Source organism: Sabethes cyaneus, chromosome 3, assembly GCF_943734655.1.
Source record: "Sabethes cyaneus chromosome 3, idSabCyanKW18_F2, whole genome shotgun sequence".
Taxonomy (NCBI): domain Eukaryota; kingdom Metazoa; phylum Arthropoda; class Insecta; order Diptera; family Culicidae; genus Sabethes; species Sabethes cyaneus.
In genome coordinates, this window is record NC_071355.1 from 101,141,199 (window position 1) to 101,163,539 (window position 22,341).

General features: G+C 39.4%; 2 protein-coding genes across 2 annotated transcripts in view; one reads left to right on the forward strand and one right to left on the reverse strand.

The window, feature by feature from the left end:
- Positions 1-22,341, forward strand: part of LOC128739935 (cardioacceleratory peptide receptor-like) — a 45,009-nt gene that overhangs the window by 15,241 nt on the left and 7,427 nt on the right. The gene's annotated exons all lie outside the window — the stretch shown is intronic.
- On the reverse strand, positions 19,539-22,034 carry LOC128742817 (toll-like receptor 3). The gene is made up of 2 exons (XM_053839293.1): positions 21,975-22,034; positions 19,539-21,891 (listed from the first exon to the last, which is right to left on the reverse strand). The coding sequence occupies exons 1-2, from the start codon at positions 21,995-21,997 to the stop codon at positions 19,806-19,808; spliced, it is 2,109 nt and encodes a 702-aa protein (XP_053695268.1). The 5' UTR covers positions 21,998-22,034; the 3' UTR covers positions 19,539-19,805.

Consider the following 22,341-nt stretch of genomic DNA (forward strand, 5'->3'; position numbering starts at 1 on the left):
TGCTGGCGTTGTTCAGGGAATGAAATGGGATCTCGCTGTAACTTGCTTTTATTAAAACTCCCATAGGAATTCAATGAACTGTATAGAACCTATGTTGATCTGCCGATCGATACCATATATTATAGTTGTTTTGCCATCTGCCTAATCAATTCACCACATCGGTAAGAGTGTGGATTTATGATGATCAATCATTTTGTTAATGCCACTGTTGCCGACACGACTCCTGTTACTACTGACTAGTGCCTGTTATGACAAATTGATTGATGTTATCTGATGATGTAAACATGTCTAACTGAGCTCTCTATGACACTTCGTTGCTTCTAAGGACAGTGCGTACATATATCGCCAGAGTAGAAACATGTTTCGCAAATTTAGCCTTTCCTTAGAAGACGTTCAGTTGTTGCTGTCATCACGTCTTTTAGCACTTGTTGCCTGGAATGAGAAACAATGTTCAGTTCCACTTATAGTCTGTGCCTGGTATGTGCTATGGAATGCCCATATTCACACTAATGTGTATGTCGGGATATGCACATTTTGTTTTGTTTATCAATATTATTACGATTTATTATTATTAAAAATTTTGAATTCGCATTGAAAAATTTTCGTTCCAGCAACAATCTTAATTGTATTTTGTTTTTGTTTTAGATAGGTAACAGCGATCATTCAATAATGACGTCCACAGTTTATGGGGGGAGAGGGCTTCAATTTTTCGACAGGATGTGATATAGGCGGAAGGAGGTTTAGGCAAATGTGACATCCATCAAAACAAAACTATTAGAAAAAGATTACAAAAACTTCAGTTTTTCAGTCATTCATTACTCATCAATAGGACACCGCCTCTAGTTTTTGATAATAAATAACAGAAGTTGGTGCAAGTGTTTCATCATGCGCCATGCGTGAGAGTACGCTTGAAACAATCAATGTTTCCCAGTTCAATACAACAGATATCGTTACTTCGTAACGCATATTGTACATTTCGGAAACAGCTGAATTTTGCGTGACAAAAAAATTAACTGAACACAGCAACCTTACTCTCTCATGCTTCTAAGTTTCTTTTGTGTTTATCGCTATTCGCAATATAACGTTTGACACCTGAACCAATAAATAGTTGGTAAACATTGTTTTTATTTATTGCGTTCACGTTGCGAAATTTAATTTTTTCGAATTGAAATGTCGCAAACATATTCAGCTCCTGGCTCTCGCATGGTATCAAATCACTTTTCAGGGCTATCGGATGACTGGTAGTAAGATGCTATGGAGACGTATAGGAAATGTTTGTTTTTTATAAAAATTAGGCAAAAGTCATGAAAATTAAGCATAACAGAGTAGCTGTACCACAAATAAAATATGATTAGTGATTGTTTTTCAGGTAGGTAAACATCAATAAGTGAGAAATTTTGATTTTACTACCATTAGAAAAGCGCCATCTCTTGAAAAGCAACGTGGTGGTGGTGTCCTATTTATTTTGATTTTTGAAGTTCGTAACAAGGTTTTACATTGTCTAAACAAATAAATCAAGCTTATTCTCTCTTGCCTTCGCTTTAGACCCGAAGCGGTTTCATTTGTTGACGGCGATCAAAAGTCAGGCACGATTTGTCAATGTTAACTAGATTAATTATACCATGCGCGTTACATTGTAGGAAATTGTTATCAATTTCAGCTCTTGCATTCAAAGTTTGTAGTTTATAGTTCTACTAAATATTTCATTGAAAAGTACAAATTTAATTTTAAAAGCTATCGTCATGATGTAGTGAAGCCTGCTTCACCGACGCAGATTGTCGTCTGTTTTAAAGCAAAGCAGTCCTGCTTCAATTGAAACCAAAGCTTCATTACTCCATTAGTGACGATTCGCAATTGATGGTCACGTTGTCTGGGCCCACCATAGAAATAATTTTTTTTAATAAAATTATAAGCAAGTCGGCAATTCAATAAAAAAAATCCATTAAAAACTGTGCAAAAACTCTACTAGCCGGGTGGAGAAAAATAGCAAATCAAGTGGAATTTTCCGGAAAAATACTGTTATTTTCTTTTTGTTTATGAATCACTAGCTGACTCGACAAACTTCGTATTGCCACAAATTAAACTGTGTTGTACATAAATCCTGAATCTCGGATGACCTTAAGCGTCGATGACACTGGGCGAGTTTTTAGGTTGCTAGTAAGCGAGTTGGCGAGTAGATCGTGAACTCGCCCTCTGTCATCATACACACTAGCTGACTAGCAGATTGTTTGCTAGTAGCGAGTAAAGTTGAATACTGCTCAACTTTACTCGCTACTCGATAGCGTGTGCGCTTGTTGGCTAGCACACTAGCTGTGTGGCATCATAGTTGCGAGTAACTAGAGACGCAGCGAGGGGTTTTTTAAATTATTAATTTTATAGCACCAGAAATGCCAAATATTTTTACTAATTTTGAAATTGTAAATGCAATGTGAATTAATTGAAGTAATTCCTCGTAATACTTCATATTTACCAATTAAACATCTATGAAGAAGTTACAATTAAATAACATAAGATAACTCTTATGTAAATTGTACATTGTGTACGTTAAACTTGATCGTTTATCTAGCAACGATTTGTTTGTATGTACGGCATCGCTGCCTAATAGGTTTTAGATTTATCGCATACTAGCTTACTTGCCGATTTGTGTGTCATCATGACTCGCGCATTCGCTAATTCGCCCGCTCGTGAGATCGCTGACTAGCAGCTTACAAACTCGTCCAGTGTCATCGACGCTTTAGTCACAATCTCGAGTTTTGCAAGTTTCTGAGGAGTTTAATATACAAACTTTCCTTACAGTAAAATAGAAAACAACTCCCCCCATTGCTTTGCCTGATAAAATAAAGTGGATAGCATTTAAATATTCGCTATCTTTACAAACCATTTCGCCGAATACCATTTTGCGGAACACCAATTCTCGGTTGACCATAACGCGGAATATAGAGTTTCGCAGAATACCGTTTCGCGAAAAATCTTACGCGGGATGTACCATTTCACGGAAAATCTTTTCGTAGAAAGTACCATTTCGCAGGGGTGACCCAACTGAAGGAAAGTAATAGAGGTCAGTAGATGTAGGAAAATCTATACCTATAAAGAAGGATTTCTGTCTGTCTGTCTGTCTGTCTGTCTGTCTGTCTGTCTGTCCGTATGTTCCTTATAGAATCGAAAACTACTGAACCAATCGGCATGAAAGTATGCATGTAGAGGTTTTTTGGGGCCAGGAAAGGTTTTAGTGATGGTTAGAAACCCTTCCCCCCACTAAGAGGGGGGGCTCCCATACAAATGAAACACAAATTTCTGCATAACTCGACAACTAATCAAGCAAATAGAACAAAATTTGGCATGTGGGTGTTTTCGGTGACAAGAATTTATTCTATGGTAAATTGAGACCCCTCCCCTCTTTATAAGGGGAATTATAACTCCTCTCCTCTTTAAAAGGGGGGGCTTCCACACAAATTTCCTCATAACTCGAGAACTAATCAAGCAAATGGAACAAAATTTGGCACGTGGGTGTTTTTGGAGACAAAATTTTTTCCTATGATGAATTGGGACCCCTCCCCACTTTAGGAAGGGGGGCTCCTATACAAATGAAATGCAAATTTCCTCATAACTCGAGAACTAATCAACCAAATGGAATCAAATTTGACATGTAAGTGGTTTTGGACGCAAGATTTTTTTCTATGGTGAATTGAGACCCCTCTCTTCTTTAGAAAGCGAGTTATGGCCCATCTCCCCTTTAAGAGGGTGGGCTTCCATACAAATGAAATGCAAATTTCCTCTTATCTCGAGAACTAATCAATCAAATGGAACCAAATTTGGCATGTGGGAGTTTTAGATGGCAGAAATTTTTTCTATGGTGAATTACGACCCCTTCCCCTTTTAAGAGGGGAGCTCCCATACAAATGAAATTCAAATTTCCTTATAACTTGAGAACTAATCAAGCAAATGGAACCAAATTTGGCAAGTGGGAGATTTTGGAGTCTTGAATTTATTTTACGATAGTTAGAGACCTCTCACCCCTGTGGTAGGGGGATATGGACTCTCATACAAATAAAACAGAAATTTTTGCGAAACTCAAAAACTAATCGAACTCGAGAAATTCGAGAATGGAAGAGTCTCCCATAAAACATTAGTCAATACAAGACCACAAAAACTATCTATAGTAACACTAGATCATTCAGGACGAGACGGTCGCGAGTGTTGCCGGTGACCCGCCGTCGGAAGCGCCGCCCACTGGGGGGCTTGCAAAACTCGAGATTGTGACAAAGATCATCCGAGATTCATGATTTATGTACAACACAGGTTAATTTGTGGCAATACGAAGTTTGTCGGGTCAGCTAGTAAATAAATAAAGATAGAGGTGATCTCCACGAGGGGCTGGCTCCCGCACTGGCCGGCGCTTCCGACGGCAGGTCGCCGGCAACACTCGCGGCGCTGAATTGTCTAATGTTACTATTGATAGTTTTTGGTGGTCTTGTTATTGATTAATGTTATATGAAAGAGTCTAAAATTTCTCGAGTTCGATTAGTTTTTGAGTTACGCAAAAAATTCTGTTTTATTTGTATGAGAGTCCTTATCTCCCTACCACAGGGGTGAGGGGTCTCAATCCATCATTAAAAAAATTCCTGCCTCCAAAACACCCCACATGCCAAATTTGGTGCCATTTGCTTGATTACTTCTCGAGTTATGAGGAAATTTGTATTTCATTTGTATAGGAGGCCACACTTATGAAGCGAGGAGAGGTTTCAATTCACCATAGAAAACATTCTTGTCTCCAAAAACACCCACATGTCATATATTGTTCCGTTCGCTTGATTAGTTCTCGAGTTATGAGGAAATTTGTATTTCATTTGTATGGGAGCCCCCCCTCTTAAAAAGGTAAGGGGTCTCAATTCATCATAGAAAAAATTCATGCCTCCGAAAGCACCCACATGCCAAATATGGTTCCATTTGATTAATTTGTTTTCGAGTTATGAGAAAATTTGTATATCATTTGTATAGGAGCCCCCTCCTAAAGTGGGGAGGGGTCTCAATTCACCATAGAAAAATACCCACATGTAAAATTTTGTTCCATTTGCTTGATTAGCTCTCGAGTTATGCAGAAATTTATGTTTCATTTGAATGGGAGCCCCTCCTCTTAGTGGGGGGAGGGATCTCTAACCATCATGAGAATCTTCCCTGGCACCAAAAACCCCTACATGAAAATTTTCACGCCGATCGATTCAGTAGTTTTCGATTCTATAAGGAACATGAGGACAGACAGACAGAAATCCATTTTTATAGGTATAGATTCTCGTTTAGATGACGGGCGGAGCCCATATAACTTGAAAATAAACTCCTATTGGGTACTGGTGAACACAAGATCTCCGGGCAAGTCTTGCTTTATTTTGGCACACGAGGTAAATGCTCGAGAAAGAGGAGCTGAATTCTTACTGCTAAGGCTCGAGAAAGAGGAATTGAATTCTTACTGAGCCCAGGGGCACATGCAGGAGCACATTAAGTGTAAACCGATAAAATAAATAATAATCGTTGTAGAGAAAGTTGGTACGACGTTCGCCGATTGGAGAAACCTGAGTTGAAAAGGGCCTTTGTCGAACAACTTGAATCCCGAGCCGCGGTGTTGCCACCTGGTGGAACCGTCGAAGAGCAATGGACCTGCATCAAGAACGCCTTCATCACGACCAATGACGAAACGCTAGGCAAAGGCGCAGCGGACGGAGAGAGTGTGTTTCGGATGAAACTTGAAGGCATCGACGAGCGGATAGAGGCAAAAGCCGGCATTGAGCGAGCGCGAACCAGATCGGCTAAGACAGGTGCCCCTCAACGATACGCCGAACTAGAGAGGGCTGTTAAACGAGCTTATAGATAAAAATGAAAATTTACAGACTGGATGCTTATTACCTATGTTAGTTGTCTAATGCTAACTTTGAAACGGTCTCTGGTTACGTGAAAATTACGAAAACTACACTAAGATTATTTAACAAACATTTCTCAAGTGGATGGTTTTGTCCAAATACAGTTCTATGATCGTCGGGCCGGAACGGAAAAGTTTGCTAATCGCAATAGGTCTGGACAGTCAATTTGCTTGTTCAGTATGTCAAAAGTAAACATTCGTTGGAGATATATGCAACGTTGCTGCAAAAGCTCTAATCTTATTAGTAGGCATCTCTGTTCGTACGGTGGTAATCTTTGCGGCTCACTCCAAGGCAGTCGCGAAACGAATGAAACAATGCTGAACTCTTTCAATACGAGCAATCTGAGTTGCGCGGTAAGGTGCCCAGATTTGAACTGCATATTCGAGAACGCTTCGTACGAGTGAGCAGTATAGCGTCTTCAATGCATACACATCACAGAATTCTCGTGCATTACGGCGGATAAATCCAAGCATGGCAAAAGCCTAGAAGTTGTCGCATTTATGTGCTCGTTAAAGCATAGTTTGTAGTTGATTATCACACCCAAGTCTTTGATCGACGTAACTCGATCCATGCTGAAACTGTTTACTCTGTAATCGTATTTTAGTGGCGTCCGTGCTTTAGTAAAACTGATTACCTTCCACGGCAGATAGGCGGAACAAGAGAGCCTGGACTAACTCCCAAGCCGAACAAGGAGAAATTGCCGCCGTTAATGGTGATATCCGTTTGTTGTATGATATTTCTCGTCGCCTTACTGGTGCCAGGACGAATACAAAGATACCGCTAAAGGACAGAGATGGTCAGCTGGTACAGAACCGCTTAAGCTGAACTGAACTGGACTTCACATTTTGAACAGCAACTTTTAAACAAAACGAGCAGTGTATGACACCAATACTTCGTCGCATTAATTGCGCCAACTCTGAGACACCATTCCTGGATGAAATTGTGAAGCAGCCATCAAGAGTATGAAAGCCCCATCTCCATGAAATGACCCATCTTTGTCAGCCCAGATGATGTATCAGCTTTTCAGCAATATATGAAACCGCAACTTTGGACTGGATACAGGTCTCCTTGAATGCGGTAACCGGTGACATCACATTGATCTGTATTACTCTCAAAGTAGTTTGTAATGTAATCCTCAACCGGATCCAGGAGAATTCTGTACTGCTCTGCAACGTGGTGAAATATTTTGACGAAACTTGTACCAGTTGTTCTTCATAAACGTGTCGTGTAAATGAAGTTATGCCAAATTCCAGAAATCTACTTACTGTTAGTATCGAGAAGTGCTGTGTTATTTCATTTCACCGGAAATCCAGCCCAGTGATATTTAATTACACAATGCAAGGTTGGTGATCTGCGAGAAAACTGCGAGTGGCATTCAACTTTTTCTCGGTATATGAAACGACATCGTCTATCAGTGTATTGCTATATTCATCGTACGATGCTGCTCCGTGTGAGAGCACAATCGGCAATCCTGTGAGTTAGTTCTCTCTGTATTGCATCCTGAACGTATACGCACCATGGGGAATGCGATTCACTCTCTCGTGATTCGCTCTGTGTGTAAATATCACGGAAAAGGATCGCCAGGCGATAATTTTCGCAGATGAGAAAGGATTGCGATCATTGGATGATTATCGTTCTTTTTTCGATTGGTAAAAAATGTAAGATTTTTCGGTTATGGATATTTTTGTTGCGATTGTGTTGGCGAATGGAGGATATGGTGATGTCTGATATTGTTTTAATATAAATACAAGGCAGCAACTTGCTGTTTAGTAAAATGTTTGCAAAAAATATTATGGCTGAATTAAAGAAATGTTCAGCAAGTTTTGCAATTTAAGAACGAGGTAGCGCGTGGAAAGCAAAGATTTGAATGGCACTGCACGTTTATAAAACCGTTTTGCGTACTCAGTTGTGTTGATACACTGTTATTCTGGTTATCCATATCACCACCTCTGTGAATTTAGGGCCATTATACAGTGGGATTTCATTTGGCATTTTAGTAACAAAATAATCCGTTTTTGGCAACATAAAATATTTCACTTCAAAAAATATGCTTAAATAACAGTCAGTTTCCGCATACAAGCCTTAAATGACGAAACAATGAATGTTACGAACAGTATTATTTTTATTGCCGTACGACTACGTCTTACCGCAGGTTGCCAAAAACTTACTTGCACCGGATGGATAACTCTTGGCGGACTTGCAATCGTTGATTAATAATATTTAGTCAATTTCTAACGCATCTACAGTCAATATTTTCAGATCCAAAAAGGGTCTCGATTTGGCACGGTTTCGATTTTGGCAACATAGGGGACCTGCATTTGTTGCCAAATTCGATTAGAAAAACGCGTGAATTCGCGTAAAAACCACGTAAACCTTGTAATTTTCAAACCTAGGTACATATAAAAAAGACGTTTTGAGCACATCCACGTAAATTCCGAAAATCACGTAAACCGCGTAAATTCCGAAATTCGTTTAAAAAACCGGATTTAATCCACCTGCTGGTGAAAGGAACCTTTGCTATACCATCTTACATGTTATTTGATACAGAACTCGAAACATCTTGGGAACATAATTCAACTGTTAGTTGACGCTTTACAATTTATTCCATATAACTTGGACTGACATTTAAATATAAAGAATGACAAAACCATTTATTTGGTAGTAAAATCATTAAAATCGATTTGGTTGTCCAAAAGTTATTTGAAAATAAGTTTGGCAAAACAATGATTTTTGGGAGAGGGCCTTACAAAAAGCCAACCTAAACGCCAAACGAAAAAAATACAAATCTAAAATTGTTTTAAAAACGAAAAAGTTTACTAAATTTGAACATAATCAAAGCACTTTTGAACTTTGATAGATCCTTTTTACAGTAAATTGCTGAGTAAGTAAGTTGTATTTAGTTACGTCCTTTTAAAGTTTTAAAGGGCAGATTGCTCATATAAAGTAAATAAAAATCATCAATTACACTTCCGCAATGAACATAAATCGCAGCCTGTATTGTTTGTAATTGTTTTGCAAAATACTGTTGGATTTCGAATTTGGCAACAAATGCGTGTCGCCTATGTTGCCAAAATCGAAACCGTGCCAAAATCGAGACCCTTTTTTAAGATGAAAAAATTTAATGGAAGTGCGTTAGAAATTGACTAAAGGTTATTAATCAACGATTGCAACCTTTTTATGTTTATAAAATCCGCCAAGAGCTATCCGTGTGGTGCATGTCAGTTTTTGGCGACCTGCGGTTAAACGTAGTCCTACGGCAATAAAAATATTATTGTTCGAAATCGCAAACTTTTTGCCATGGACACACTTAGGGCAATAATTTTTCGTCATTTAAAGTTTGTATGCGGAAATTGATTGATATTTAAGCATATTTTTGGAAGTAAAATATTTTATGCTGCCAAAAATGGATACTTTTGTTGCCAAAATCGAGGCATGCCAAAATCGAACCATGCCAAATTCGAAATCCCACTGTATGCCCATTGGCAAGAGATTTTAAGCCGGGTTAAGTTGCCGTCGAGGGAATGACTACTTTACGACCTGAACCGAATCACATGATCCGTGATCTCAAATCACACTAGAAATATTCAAAATTCAATTGTCATCTCTTCTTCTTTTGCATCCGCCAACGCGGTTCGATACAAATCCACCTGCAAAGGCAAATCACACGTTAAGATAGCAATTTCAAACCTAGTAAAATATTTTAAAATGAAGTCTATTATGTTAAAGACGTAGTCCTACGTCAAAATTATCAAGCTCATTTTTATGTAATAACGGTCATCTTAATGTTTACACAGCTGTGCTAGTGGTATACGGCTTCTATTTGCCAATTTCATTTCAAAATTATGCGTAGGTACCCGCCGCTCGTGGATTGTTTCCTGTGTTTGCTGCTTGCGATAAAATTTTCTTCCGATCGCTGTACTGCATTATCGCCAAGTGATTCGATCGGAAGTTCAAGACTCATCACTCACTCGTATCGGGAAACGATAATTATCGCCGATCAGTTCACTCGGAGAGAATCAAATATGACACACGCAAGCAGCGATACACACACAAAGCTTTATCGGTGATAGAGGTTCACGTGTTGTTTTTTCGCCTCATTCTTTTGCGTCTTTGGTTCTCTTTTCGCAAGAAGATACAAGCGTGCCGTGATCTGCATGTATTGAATCGGCAAATGAATGGGGAGTGAGTGAGTTTTGATCCGATTCGAACCAACCTTGACACAATGTGTTGTCAGGCAGTTGCTAGAGTAAACCTGGTTCGTGATTTGGGTGTAACCTTGGATACCCCGCTTACATTTGGCCCACACTACAATGAAATAATCGCTAAGGCGAATCGGCAGCTTGGATTTATGTTTAAGATAGCTGAGGAATTTCGGGATCCCGTGTGCCTTCGATCGCTTTATTGTTGCCTTGTGCGATCTCTTCTTGAGACCAACTCGGTCGTTTGGTGTCCTTTCAATGCTAATTGGATTTCGAGAATAGAAGCCGTGCAGCGGAAATTTGTGCGATATGCTCTACGTTTCCTCCCATGGCGTAATCGATTCCAGCTACCAGCATACACCGAGCGCTGTCAGCTTCTTGGAATACAGACTCTGGAACGTAGACGATTCGAAGCGCAAGCTGTGTTTGTGGCAAAAGTTCTGTCCGGCGAAATTGATGCGCCGAGTATTCTGCAGCAGCTAAACTTGTACGCACCGGAAAGACCGTTGAGGCCCAGGAATCTTTTGTTTTTACCCCATCGAAGTGCATCGTACGGACAACATGATCCTATCCGATATATGTCGGCAAGTTTCAACGCAGTTGCTGACTTATTTGATTTCAACACTACCACTTCAGCGTTTAAGTCACGGCTTCGTAGATAGCTGTGCTCTTTGTGTTTGTGTATTGTTCGTTTTTATCATTAAGACAACCACTTTGTTAGATGATATTTTTTTCAAACAAATAAACAAATAAACAAATAAACAAATGGTTGCAGTTCCTACCACAAGAGACGTGCCGGTGGCGCACGAGAGGCGTTCAGATGTACTCCAAGCTCATCTTGATAAGTTCCGCTACGATGCCATCTTTGCCAACTGCCTTGCTGTTCTTTAGCCGCTGGATGGCGTTACCACTTAATCACCTATTGTAGGTGTCGGGACATTTCCATGTAATAGTCGCTACGTCGACTGGCAATTCCACCGGTTTTCGAGAAAGAAGTGTTGCGCAGTGCCGCAGCTAGAAATTTCTGCCGAAAGTTCGTTAAACTATTTTGATAAATTCGTATTTTTTATCACCCAACAATGACAAAAATGTTTCCCCTCGAAGGCGTCCATCATCGATGTATTCCGATCGATTGGGCAGAAAACTATAACTGATGAAAAAACTTGGGCATTCGCTTTCTTGATTTATGTCTGTAGGCATATTGATATTTCGCTAAACAAACGATGCTGCAAAAACCTTGCAAAAGTTCCTGCGGCAAATGCGCGAAAGTTAATATCTGGCTTGAAGTTTTCCGCATTTCCGCTGCAAACATTCTGATTTTCGATAAACTTGTCGTTGTTTGATGCAATCGGTATATGGTACATATTGGGAAAAGTTGAGGAAAAGTTTTGCTGCTTTCTTAACCAGCCATGCATAATACATGTGGCGTTTGCCCAGTGTTTGCAACATGTGCAATCGTTTTACATTATGTGTAGTCAGCAAGTTTCTGTCGAAGTTTGCTTGATGCGGTGATCCCTGAAAACACTATACTCTATAATTTTGTAATCACAGGATGCAGAAAGTTAAATATCTACCCTTGGCTGTCAAAGCTATAAGCATACTTTTCGCTAAGTGATTTACTATGTCTCTAAATGCACTGCTGGCTGTTTCTCTATTGATGCGAACCGAGCCAAATTGCGGTATGATCATCCACGCCATGAACATTGAACAAGTATGCTTCACTCACTTTCCGTTTTGGGTGCGAAACGCAGCGGAAAATCACCTGTCAGTGGCTCGGAAAAATGTGGCAATGAGCCATTCTGTGACTCTTTTAGCGTGTGCAGTAGTACACTCGATGTATGTATTACAAAATTGAATCAACTTCATATTAACTCGTGCGACCATTTAGAGTATGGTGACATAAACATAGATTTTCGCTCCAAACAAACATGAAGCACTAAATTGTATATTTATTACCAATCAATTGATAGTCCGCTATATTATGGTGTTGCGGAATAGGCCTCTGCTAGGAATGGGTAATAAATACACTGTTGGTGAACTAAATAATGGAATCATATAAGACCTTCTCTGTATATTTTTTAATTAATGATACAAAACAACATTAGCAGACGTTTCAATATGTCTACATATTCGCTTTGTAGAGAGTTCCATTAGAAAAACATTTGACCGTCCCTAACGACATATGTGGTTACCCAGGTGTATATGAAAAAGGAACGCGTGCCAGCAGCGCGGTAATGTTGGCTGATTTCTTGACCACATTTGGGTTTTATCTGATTAGCGTAAAACGTTGTGAACGATACTTTACTGGTGCGGTTTATGTATGGCTGCGTATCGGAATTTTGATTTGAATAATCATTCATACGTGTAAATTGATCACACATTACCCATGGGGAGCGTGCAATTCATTATTCGTGGTTGATTGCGGTGGGATCGTAATTAAAATGGAAAAGGTATTGATAGACGATTATTATAACCGCCAGTTTGTCACACAATGTTTTCAGGTGGATAGAAGCCGTATTTGAAAGGTCTGGATATATTTTGCATAGTTTGGCCTGCATTTTCAGGTTCTTTTGTACACTAATTTACCTATAGAATAAAAATCTGATAGCTATATATTAGTTTCTCATACCAGGTTTTGAAAAATTAAGCTTTATTTTTTGGTGCAGCTAGCACACTGAGTAAATGTAATTTACGCACAGTAATTAAAAATATTGGTGCGAACTAGTTATTCGTAAAAATAACTAAATTGGAATTGAAAAATATGAAGTGATAAAAAATCCCAGAATTAAATCAATCATACAAAAATGTGTAAAATTACAAATTGCTGTATATTTTGGTTACCGTATGTGACTAAAAGACATAATTTAAAAAATTGTGTAAAAAATCGTATCGTACTGGTCAACTTTTTTTTTTAAATTTTATATTTTCTTTATTTTAGATCTTATAAGATAATAAAACTATAGGTATATAACTATAGTTTTGCAAACATTTCCGCTTATTAAAAAACTGCATAAATACTTAATGTTTTTCGAACTATGTCACTTTACTTAAAAAGTACAAAAACGAATTGATAAGGACTGACTCTCTGTAACTTATTACGAATGGTTGTACAAACAGCTGAATGTACAATGGTAGTCGTACCGAATGATGCTACTCCAATGCAAATAATTAAAGCAAAGCACCGTTATGAAATTATGATATATTTCTACTGCCACAAAACACTGCAGAAATATATGATGACAACAGAATGGCGCATTGATGCCCAATGCTAGACTGGTGGCCTGATTTCAAGTGTCGACCTCATTAAAATTAATTGTATTGCATGGGCTTTGTTTTAATGATGGCGTTGTTTAAAAGCACAATTCCACATACATTTATAAACAATCGTTTTACGACGGGTTTTCTGTGGCAACATTTACCTACAACAAACGCCTCTAAGTGAAGTGAACAATAAACACGTACAAACAAATTCTTGAATGCAGTTTTCACTGGCGTTTAAACATCACTGAGGTTACTAATACTATAATAATGTGATTATTATACATAAATCACTCAATTTATTTGCAGAAAGAATTAAGTAAAAATGAAAAACTCTGAGATGCATATTCCTCAAGTGGATACTAAAGGTGGATAATTATCACACCACACTATGTTATGGTCTACTCTCATGGAGTTAATATGAACCACTGATATAAAACCCAGAAACATATTCATTTGATGGAGTGTTATCTGCACGCTTTTAACAAATAGAGCATGAAGCGTTTCATTGTCTCCAGTAATTGGCATCGAAAGAGACTGATTTTCATCATCGACAATAAAATCAGCCACCCAGTATTTGTATTTATGAATGTTTACTTCGGGATGAAATTTAGAATTAATTTCATTACCATAATTGAAAATTATTTCATCACACCTTTTTTGGCAGGACTACGTCTTTGTTTACTATAGGGGAATGTCCCCGGTTATGAAACAGGTTTTGTTTTTTGGCCATTGCTTTTGATCAGATCATCCAATTTTAAATCTTTTTGAAGCAATGCAATCATTGGAAAGCTTGAACTTATGCTTATCTTTGTGCCAAAGGAAGAATACAGCTTTTTTTAAAACACAAAAGTTATAGCAAAATTTCAAAACATGGTTTTTTGTGGCTAAAAAAAAATGTCCTCGGTTGAGAAACACCTCGTGAAATCGTTAGAAAAGAAAAGAAAATATAGAAATATCGAAGGAAAATCAAAAATTAAAATCATTTATTCGTGGGAAATATTAAAAATACAAAATCATTGATCAATTTCTTCGTTTAATCGTCTAAATCTGAAGCGCAATGAATGCATTTAAAAAGCAGGCAGTCATATTGGCGCATTTGGAATGCACTGGCCTGTTACATGTGTTACAAGGAATTGAGTTTTTGCTAAACCTAAATGAATCCTACTGCCATAAAGACTCATAATGCCTCAATTAAAGTAATGTATGATTAATGAAGTATAAAATAATTGATTTTCTAGATGTTTCACAACCGGGGAACTCGGCTGTTTCATAACCATATTGGTGGCCATATTGAAAAAAAATATAATAATTTTTGAGTCAATTATTTCACCTAAAATTTGTGCGTGTGATGAAATAGAGGTCCAAAACTAAGCTTATATGTCTTTACCTGATTTTTTTACCATTTGGTACACAAATAATCAATTGCAAAACACGCGAAAAAAATTTTTTGGATGTTTTTTCAAACACGTTTTCTACAAAGCATTGTAAATGTTAAAGTTTGACCGTTGTTTGCTCAAAAGTTATATTATTATGAGACTAGACGTTGGCAGTAACTTGACAGCACTAGGACAATAAAAACGTTAAAAACTACGGGTGTTTCACAACCGGGGCCGTTTCACAACAGGGGACAATCCCCTATTGGGAAGCATTTTGTGAAAATTAAGCGTGTAGGGCGCTATATCTCTGGATATTAGCGTTGGTAAGAGGAAATGCTTATCAACTTAGGGACTGTATTGGCTCGTTTCATTATCCCTGATTTTTATTTACAGGTATAATAAGTTCAAATTGTCACGTAGTTTTCGAGCCGTAAATCTCGCATATGCATAGTATTTTTCGATATAAATTAAATTATGGTTGTATATGAGCACCATTGGCATTATATTAAATTTGTTAAAAAGGTACTTTTTATATCGTAATTTTCGTAATTACTGGCTTTACAAGAAAACTTTCGAATATGCAAATTAGTCTCATATAACTGGTGCTTACATACTTACATTATCCATCTAGCTCCCCCCATCTACTAACCCCATCCTTTCCCGAAATACTTCTAAAGATGCAGAGATTTCCCTGGTCTTTAGTAGCAACAAGTATTGGACTAACATTCCTTCCAATCCCACCAGGACCCGCATTCGTACATGGCCGGCGTCGGTATTGATCAGCATGCAGGGACCTGATAAGGTTGCACAATGAGACATAGCGTGCTGTCCCAAGTATGCTTTTCCAGCCATCATTTTGCAATTTTCATCGGTCCAGGTCAATAACGGAGTAGCAGCACACGGATGGTATCCTATGCATATGCTTATGCTGATATTGGGAAGCATTTTCTGAAAACGAAAATGGAACTGTAACTTTCCAACGAAAGATTTTGATTTTTAATGTTTAAAAAATGTACAGAAATTTTGTTACATGATTAAAGCGTTGCTCAGTCCAAATTAATTGAAAATTAAACTTATTGAAATTTCATAATTCAGCCCACATGCAAGCAATTGAACTTCAATATCGTTTACCCGTTTTCGGTTTTTTAAAATTTCGATTTAAAAGCCATAGAAAATGACAAAATTTCTGAAGCAGCACTTTGACAGCGGCACTTAAATTTTGCCAGTAGCTGAGCGACAACCAAATGGGAAACATTCGAGGGATTCTTTTTCAAGCGACCTTCGACAACGATGACATTATACAGATTAACCAAATGGTACTACTAGTTTGAGCACGGTAGCAGTATGAGAACTTTGGGGCTGCTCCATATGCGCTTAGTGGAGAAAGTTCGTTTGGTATAATGGTCGTTTAGCATAATGACTTTTTGTCATAATTAATAATTTGGCCAGATTTAGTTTCTAGCGCTTGCTACCAAGAGCTAGAGCTACGTCGTTTACCATAAACAAATCCATGCGAGGACTAAGGAAAACTAGGCCGTAGTCAGTAAAGCTAGTCAAACGAGTCAACCTAGACAGTGGCCGTGATATTCGGCAGTCCTGGTCTGATAGGAGACTGGAGGGTAAACAATGGCTACACTCACAGTGGCCATCAGGCGTTCCGCTATGGTGTCGGTCAGATAACGAGGCGGAAGGCGGCGAGTAGACCCGACGCTCCAACCACCCGTGGTTGGAAGACATCATACTTTCATCCCGAAGTATTTGTGGAAGCGACCCGGAGCGCTGATCATTTGGTTGAGGTACTGTCGCGAGCGTGTGACGCTACCAGTCCTAGGAAGGGTCAACCTAGGTATGGGAGGTCACCGGATTACTGGTAGACAGATGAAATAGCCGAACTCAGCGAAGCGTGCTGCCGTGCGAGGAGAATTATGCAAAGAGCTCGTTACAACGAAGGCAGAATGTCGAGTTGCTGCACGCGCAGCTCTTAAGAGTGGGATGAAAGCTAGTAAAAGAGCCTGCTTTGAAAGGCTACGTGCTAGTGCCAATGCGTGGGGTGATGCCTCCAGGGTCGTAATGGCAAAGACCAAGGGCGTGATGGCGCCCTCAGAGCAATCGGGGATCATCGAGGGCCTCTGTCCACGCCACGGGCAAAGGACCTGATCCAAGGCCGCTGAGTCGTCCCACGGCCGACGTTCCAGTATCTCAAACCACAACGTAGGATGGTCGGCCTCCCAGCCGAACATTCAAAGTAACGTGGGCGACGGCGGTTTAGAGGTCAGGGAGGAAGTGACGGTTACGAACGAGGAACTCATTGAGATCGCTAAATCCCTAAAGGTGAGCATGGCACCGGGGCTAGACGAAATCCCGAATATGGTCATTAAAGCGGCTATTCTAGAGGCTCCCGAATTATTCGGGGCAGTAATGAGTAGATGCTTGGAAGCTGGCCACTTCCCGGACAGATGGAAGCGACAGTAACTGCTCCTATTGCCGAAACCGGGAAAACCTCCCCTCGTCATATAGGCCGATCTGACTGCTTGATACTGCCGGCAAGGTGCTGGAGAGGGTTATCCTTATCAGACTCGTACAGTACACTGAGGGTACAAACGGTCTGTCAAAGAACCAATTCGGCTTCCGAAAAGGCAAATCTACGGTGGATGCCATCTTGTCTGTCACTAAGACAGCCGAGGTGGCAATCTAGCGCAAGAGGACAGATATCCTCTATTGCGCAGTTATCACGCTCGACGTGACAAATGCGTTTAACAGCGCTAGCTGAAACTCCATAGCCAACTCGCTTCGGAACGTCCAAGTGCCGGTGTCGCTGTACAGGGTACTGGAAATTATTTCCAGAATCGTGTGCTATGCTACAACACGGAGGAGGGTCAGAAGTGCGTTCCAATCACCGCAGGGGTTCCGCAAGGTTCCATACTGGGCCTTGTGGAACGTCATGTATGACGAGGTGTTGTCATGGGGTCATGGTCATGGTCATGGGAGTCATGGTCGACGACAAGCTCAACATCGGGAGCCACATTGACTATGCCTGCAAGAAGGCTTCCATAGCTATTTTGGCATTGTCTCGTATGAAATCTAATAGCTCTGCGGTATATGGCAGCAAGCGAAGACTATTAGCCAACGTGGTACAGTCCATACTCAGGTATGGCAGGCCGGTGTGGTCATCGGCGTTAGGTACCAAAAGCTATCTAGCCAAGCTGGAAAGCACCTATCGTCTCATGTGCTTGAGAGTGGCGAGTGCGTATCGCACAGTTTCACATGACGCAATCTACGTATTAGCGGGTATAATGCCTATTGGCATCATCATCAACGTGGACGTAGAGTGCTTCAACCAGCGTGGAACTAGAGGCATACGGAGTACCACAAGATCGGCCTCGATGACCACATAGCAGCGGGCATGGTCTAATTCCACAAAAGGTCGGTGGACACATCGACTTATCTCGGAACTATCTGGGTGGGTCAACAGGGACCACGGCGAAGTCCACTTCCACGTGACACAGATTCTGTCAGGGCATGGTTGTTTTAGACAGTATCTGCACAAGTTTAGGCATGCGGAGTCCCCCGCGTGTCCCGAACGCGTGGAGGTTGAGGAAACTGCAGAACATGCTTTTTTCATATGCCCTCGTTTCGCGGGCGCGAGAAGCAACATGATGGCAGTGAGCGGACAGGACACTACTCCGGATAACTTAGTCCAAAGGATGTGTTCTAGCTCGGACGTCTGGGGAGCGGTCAATGCGGCTGCTACCCAGATTGTACTTGAGCTACAAAACCGCTGGAGAACCGATCATTGGCGAATAAACAGCCACTACCATACTCCAGTAGTTATTTAAGAGAGTGTATTAAGCACAATAGTCCCTCCCTGAAGTAATACCGATAAGGTGGTGCCAGGGAGGATTAAGGCTGGAGACTCGAGTAGGGTTTTATTGGGTCTGTGTCCTCACGCCCCATTAGGGGGGTCGGGATACCAAACCCCACTCCCTGAGTTGTCTTCTCAGGTGCCTGATAGTATCGTATCTTCTAAGGTGCCGAGCAGATTTCCCTACTCGTTAAAAAAACAGGGCTTTCTACGATTACGTAGCCAGCTGAGGTCTCGTAGCCTACAACTCCGTACAAAACTCGCACTCTATAAGACGCTAATTTCCCTACTTGTAAAAAAAACAGCAAGACGTTGACAGTATAGTCAGTTGGTGTGTCTTGGGCTGGGTTGGGTCAAAATAATAAGTTTTACCAAAGCGCGGACGCAGCTGACCTATGAGTATGACTATAGTGTAAATGGTTTCAGTTTGGATCGTGTTACATCGATAAAAGACTTGGGAGTGACAATGAACTGCAAACTTTGTTTCAACGAACACATCAGTGCGACTACTTTCAAAGCTTTTGCCATGCTTGGATTCATCCGCCGTAATGCTCGTCGAATTCCGTGATGTGCACACACTGAAGACGCTCTATTGCTCCCTCGTTCGAAGTGTCCTCGAATATGCTGTCTATGAATATGCGAACTGAAGACGCAGTAAATAAAATAAAATAAAATATAATGAAATCACAGAGATAAGATATACAATGTTTGTACAAAGATGACTCGGGCTACTAAAACTAAATAACCACGATTGTCCTAGCACTCAAAGCTAACGACATTATTCTACTTTGAAGTTTTTTAGTTGACCCCCCTAAGACTTTTTTCTGGGTACGCTCCGGGGCAGTGGTCCTGATAATATTAAAGCCAATGTTCGATAAGGTTAAACATGTTTATTGGTATATTTCAAAATCGACTGAAACATCCATGATAAATTGTTTTTCTTTTATATAAATATTGTAATTGTGAGTCATAACTGTCCCGTTATAAGTGGAATTCGTTGTAAGTTTTGTTTGGGCGAAAATGATATATATAACAAACATAAACATAAATTTCTTATAAAATGTAGTGATTAAAGAAATTAATCCTGACTATAATACGAGCCTAATAACAGTAATTATCGACGTAGAATGACGAAAAAAGTATGGCAAACCATTGAATGTTTTTGATTTTTTATAAAACATGAATCCGATATCCTTTATATTTCGTTGTCTACCATTGTAGCAAGTGTACTGGACGTACTGAAGCGTGCGCTTCTGCGAGCACCAAATGCAAAACGATTGCGATAGACTGCTACTAAGACAATCACTAGTAAAGCTACTAAAATGATCAAAACAAAAATCATTATTACTTGACTAGAACCCGAAGCAGCGCTTGCAGAAGACGTCTTTAGTTCTTGTTGCAATGGGTAGTGTCCGAAAGATGCATCCGTGCTGAATTGTTTTTTCAAAACGAGCAGTTTTCCAGCATTTTCTTCGATGGACTCTTTCAGTTTATCATACTTGAAAGACTGTTGGTAGATTTTAAAATCAAAATTTTCTTCGGTGTGCTTCAACTTAGCCAACGTAAGATCGTTGAGCTCTTGCATCATTTTCCTTAAGTCGTTAGATACGAACGCAGTTTCGTTTGTTGCATTTGCCAACTGGGACATCTTTACATCTAGGATTGATTTTTTGACAACGTAAATGTCATTTTCTAGTGCAATGAGTTTTTTGGTAAGATCATATATCTCGCCCTCCAATTGTTCTGATTTGTTTATCAGCAATGAACGTTGCTCCTTAAATTGGCTAACATCATCGATAGCGTTTTGCATAATTTCTCTGATTTCACCGGTATCCACTACAAGCGGCGTAGAATCATTTAAGTACTTGTCAAGATGCTTAGCAGTTTCATTCCAACTTTTAATCGGATTCTTATCATCGGAACAGTAAATTCCTTTGACATTCGTTTGATCAGCAGTTAGTGACTCTGATTTGAATCCTCCTACTACAATTGACAGACTGTTCATGCTTCGGATCATTTTTGTTAGATATGAACAATTCCAATTATTATCAGCGATGCTGATCTTGCTAAGCACTGGGAAAATTTTGTTGATTTCCTCGTAATTCAAATCTTTCAATCGATTACCTTCGACGAATATTTCTTCCATTTGATGAGAGGAAGTGAAAATATCTAAATCGATTCGATTGAGATTATTATATGAAATGTCGAGCCGTTTCAAAGACCTCTGCTGTGAAAATGTACCATGTTGCAAATTGGAAATTCCGGTGTCCTCAAGGTTGAGATCCTGCAGCTCCGTAAATTTGGCAAAAGTCGTCAGATTTAACGGTCCGATTGAATTGTGCGATAAATCTAAAAATTTTAGCGATGAAACATTTTTGAGGGCATCCAAAGTGTGCAGTTTATTCCAGGATAAATCTAATGTACTTAATTGCAGGCTGCTTGCGTTTTCAATGTCAATGTTTGTGATGTTGTTGCTCCCAGCATACAGCTCTACAACTCCAGCATTAATCTTCAACAGTTTGAGTTTATTGTTCATTACATTGAGTCTTTTCACGTTTAGTTTGTTAAATTCTAAACTTGTTAAACTGTTATTAGCTAGCCACAAGTAATCCATTCCTGTCACGTTTTTAAACAGGTCTTTGTCAAGTAGAACAAGCTGATTGTTTTGTATAAAAAGCATAGACAATAACGAGTTAGCTGCGAAAAGATCGGGTTGCAGAACTTCCAATTCATTCCTTGACAAACTAAGTTTCCGGATACCAGTTAATGAAACAAATGTGCTATCCTTTAGGTGTTTTAAACGGTTACTGGACATGAAGAGTGATTGCAGCATGGCTAAGTTTGAAAATGCCTTCTCTTCAATATTTGAAATGTTATTTTTGCTTAGATCCAACACTGTCAATCGGTTAGCACCAGCAAAAACATAATTCTGAAGTTCATTCAGTTTGTTTGAAGACATGTTAAGTATTAATAACTGGGACGCTCTTTCGAATGTATACCTTGTGACTGACTCAATGCCACATGCCACTACACTTAGCTGCTGGACTGAGCTGTATACTTCGAATAACTTTTTGGGGATCTCGATCATTTTTGAGTTGATGAACTTGAAATTATTTGGTGTGTTATAATGATATCCCGTGCTGAAGGATACATCGGCAAAAACTTCTTCTATTTGAACGCCATCAAAAGTACAATTACGGGTGTAGTAATCATTTTCACTAGTGCATCTCAATGTTATTGCTGAAACCACAGTTCCGCTCCAGATTGTCAATGGTATTATGCTGAAAAACAATTGGTTTTTATATTATTATATGCTAGTTAAGAGACTTAGTCAATGGAACAATTATAGGAAAATGCTTTATACCTCAGTAAATAAATGTTCCACATATTGAAGCTCGGTTATGCAATCGTATGTTTCCGCTTGCTCTGCGCTGTTTAAACTAATCAAGTTTTGCTGCTATGCTTTTCCTGTATGCGCGATAAATCTTTATGCTTGCGATGGGCCTCCCGATAATAGCACAGATGATGCTTAGTCATGAATATCTCGTTATTATTATACTTGCGTTATCTAGTAGTTGACAGCTATGTAGTGAAAATATGTAAACTATACCCAACTAATTGTAGGTGTTGACTATAATTTTGATCACGTCCTTTTCCATTGAACATTCGGGAATAATAATATAAATAGTTAGAAATATTTACGATTGATGTTACTATTTGTTTATAAAATA

Coding starts and splice junctions, on each gene's coding strand:
- LOC128742817 (XM_053839293.1), bottom strand. CDS start 21,997: ATGTGGAACATTTATTTACTGAG. Junction 21,892..21,974: donor TGGAACATTTATTTACTGAG/GTATAAAGCATT, acceptor ATTGTTTTTCAG/CATAATACCATTGACAATCT.